Raw genomic sequence first — 2,297 nt, forward strand, 5'->3', positions numbered from 1 at the left:
ATTTTCCCCAAACATCAATGTATAAGCTCAAAACAAGAAACAGTCTTTATTTCACTAATGGGAAATGGCAACCTAGTGTGCTTAGCTTTAAAACAAGCATCACACATTTTAGTTTGGTTATTCCTAGAAACATCTCTAACAAAATTTAAATTCGAAATCTTCTTGGGTGATGGATGACCAAGTCTTTTGTGCCAAACCTCGAAAGTTGTCACGAGAGCCTTCTTTTCCATTGCCCCCATTCGATACAATCCTCCAATGCAGTTACCCGCACCAATCAAGTCCCTCGTCACTAATTTATGCACAACAAAGAAGTCAGGAAAGAAAGTTACAACACAATTAAGGCTCCTTGCAAGTTTGTTAACAGATAACAAGTTGTAATTGAAATTAGGAACGTGTAAGACGCCATCAATTTTGAGACGTCCTGGTAGGGTGTGTTCACCCTCACCCATGACGGGCACCTTATCGCTATTAGGGATGATGACAGGTGTTTCTTTGGTGTTTGTGACTCTGTTATCAAGAAAGTCACTTCGATGGGTGATGTGTTCGGTTGCACCCGAGTCAACCACCCATCCATCATACGTGTTTGTTCTACCTGCCAGATTAGCTTTAGGAGCCTCATCTTCTCGGAAGTGTGCAACAAAAAGACGATACTGTTCATCTGTTAACCCTGGTATGGGGCTGGGTCCAACTTCTACACAAGCTGCTTTTGCCTTTGGTTTGTCTTTCTTTCCCGGCCACCAATCAGGGTAACCTATCTTCTTGAAGCACCCATCGCTTTTGTGTCCTTCTTTTCCACAAAAGGTGCATTTTTCTGCCTTGCCGCTGCTCTGCTTCATGACTCGTTGTGCTCCTTTATTAGCCGTCTGTGTGCTTTGAATCCCTTGTGTAATGCGTGTTGCCTTCCTGTTCATCACGTTCACCTGGAAGGCTGTTGTGTTCACCAACTGATTTTCTGGATCCACCTGTGATTGCGCGTTGCTGTTCATCTTCAGCAACCAGGTGATACGTGGCCCCCAAGGAAGGTGGTGGCTTCATGACAAGGATTTGGGTTCGGATGATGGAGAACTCCTCATCGAGCCCCATAAGAAACTCATAAATTCTTTCTTTCTCCTTCACTTCACTCAATCTTTTTCCTAGAGAGCAATTACACCCATCGCATGTACATCTTGGTGTTGGGAGAACGAGTTGCAATTCATCCCAAAGGGTTTTTAATTTCGTGTAGTAGGATGAAACCGAAGACCCGTCCTGCCTTGTAGTGTTCAACGACTGTTTTAGCTCGTAAGCCCGTGGAGCACCTTCCTTCTCAAACCTCTCTTCCAAGTCTTTCCAAATCTCGGTTGATGTATTAGCGTACCTCACACTGGTCCGGATGTCCCTTTCCATGGCTGTTGTCAGCCAGCCAGCCAGCCCTTGACCATGGCATCTGCACGTATCCATGCCATATGCATGGGGGATGCAGAATCTGGTTTGTTGATTGACCCATCGACAAACCCCTTTTTATTCTTGGCAAACAGAAAATTGATCATCTCCTGCCTCCATTCGTTGAAGTTGTTATCATTCAACACGTCATTAACCTGCATCTGTTTAGGGTAATCTGACGGATGAATGTAGTATGGGGAATTGACATGGATGGAGTTAGCATCGATGGGTTCTTCAGTCTTCTTGCTTGACCCCGGATCATTGTCTTTCTCTTCTGTCATGGCGGCTTCCAATCTAGGTTTTCTTCAACGGATCAGCGCTTTGATACCATAAAGAAACTGAGAAAACATTCATTCCATTGATTGATTATTGATACTCTCACGTACAAGCATTAAAGAGATCCTTATAAACATGATCAGATAAACTAGTTATAAAATAGGCTAAAGATAAACATAAGAATAAACTAAACAATACGTGATTATCTTAATGGAATAGTCTAGATGTGTAAAATAGTTCCATTATATTACAAGCTTTTGGCAACTTCGATTCACTCGTGAAGTTTACTTCTTGTTAATTTGGATCAGGCATCCCTGCAATAAACTTCATCATATTAAACTACTTGTGTATTCGTCTTCCATCCCCCTTGTGTATTCGTCTTCCATCCCCCTTTTACACAGGAAATTACATACTATAAAATCAAGTCCGCCTCACCTCGTCGTTGTTTCCGACAGCCCTTGGTTTTCGATCATGCCAGTGAGCATGTAGTCTGCTCGATAGTAGAACAAGTAGAACACCAATGATAAGAAACCATCGATACACTTCTCTCTCAAACTCAACCGTCGGAGACCATCACATCATCTCTCAATCTCTCTCCTTTT

General features: G+C 42.8%; 1 protein-coding gene across 1 annotated transcript; it reads right to left on the bottom strand.

Annotated features, from left to right (window-relative positions):
- Positions 1 to 855: 855 nt before the first annotated feature.
- LOC145164072 (uncharacterized) lies at positions 856 to 1,383 on the bottom strand. The gene has a single exon (XM_079082794.1). The coding sequence runs from the start codon at positions 1,381 to 1,383 to the stop codon at positions 856 to 858; it is 528 nt and encodes a 175-aa protein (XP_078938920.1).
- Positions 1,384 to 2,297: the final 914 nt, after the last annotated feature.

The sequence above is a fragment of the Lactuca virosa genome, chromosome 3 (genome assembly GCF_052849685.1).
Source record: "Lactuca virosa cultivar CGN04683 chromosome 3, Lactuca_virosa_CGN04683_v6, whole genome shotgun sequence".
Classification (NCBI taxonomy): Eukaryota; Viridiplantae; Streptophyta; class Magnoliopsida; order Asterales; family Asteraceae; genus Lactuca; species Lactuca virosa.

Coding starts and splice junctions, on each gene's coding strand:
- LOC145164072 (XM_079082794.1), bottom strand. CDS start 1,383: ATGGAAAGGGACATCCGGACCAGTGTGAGGTACGCTAATACATCAACC.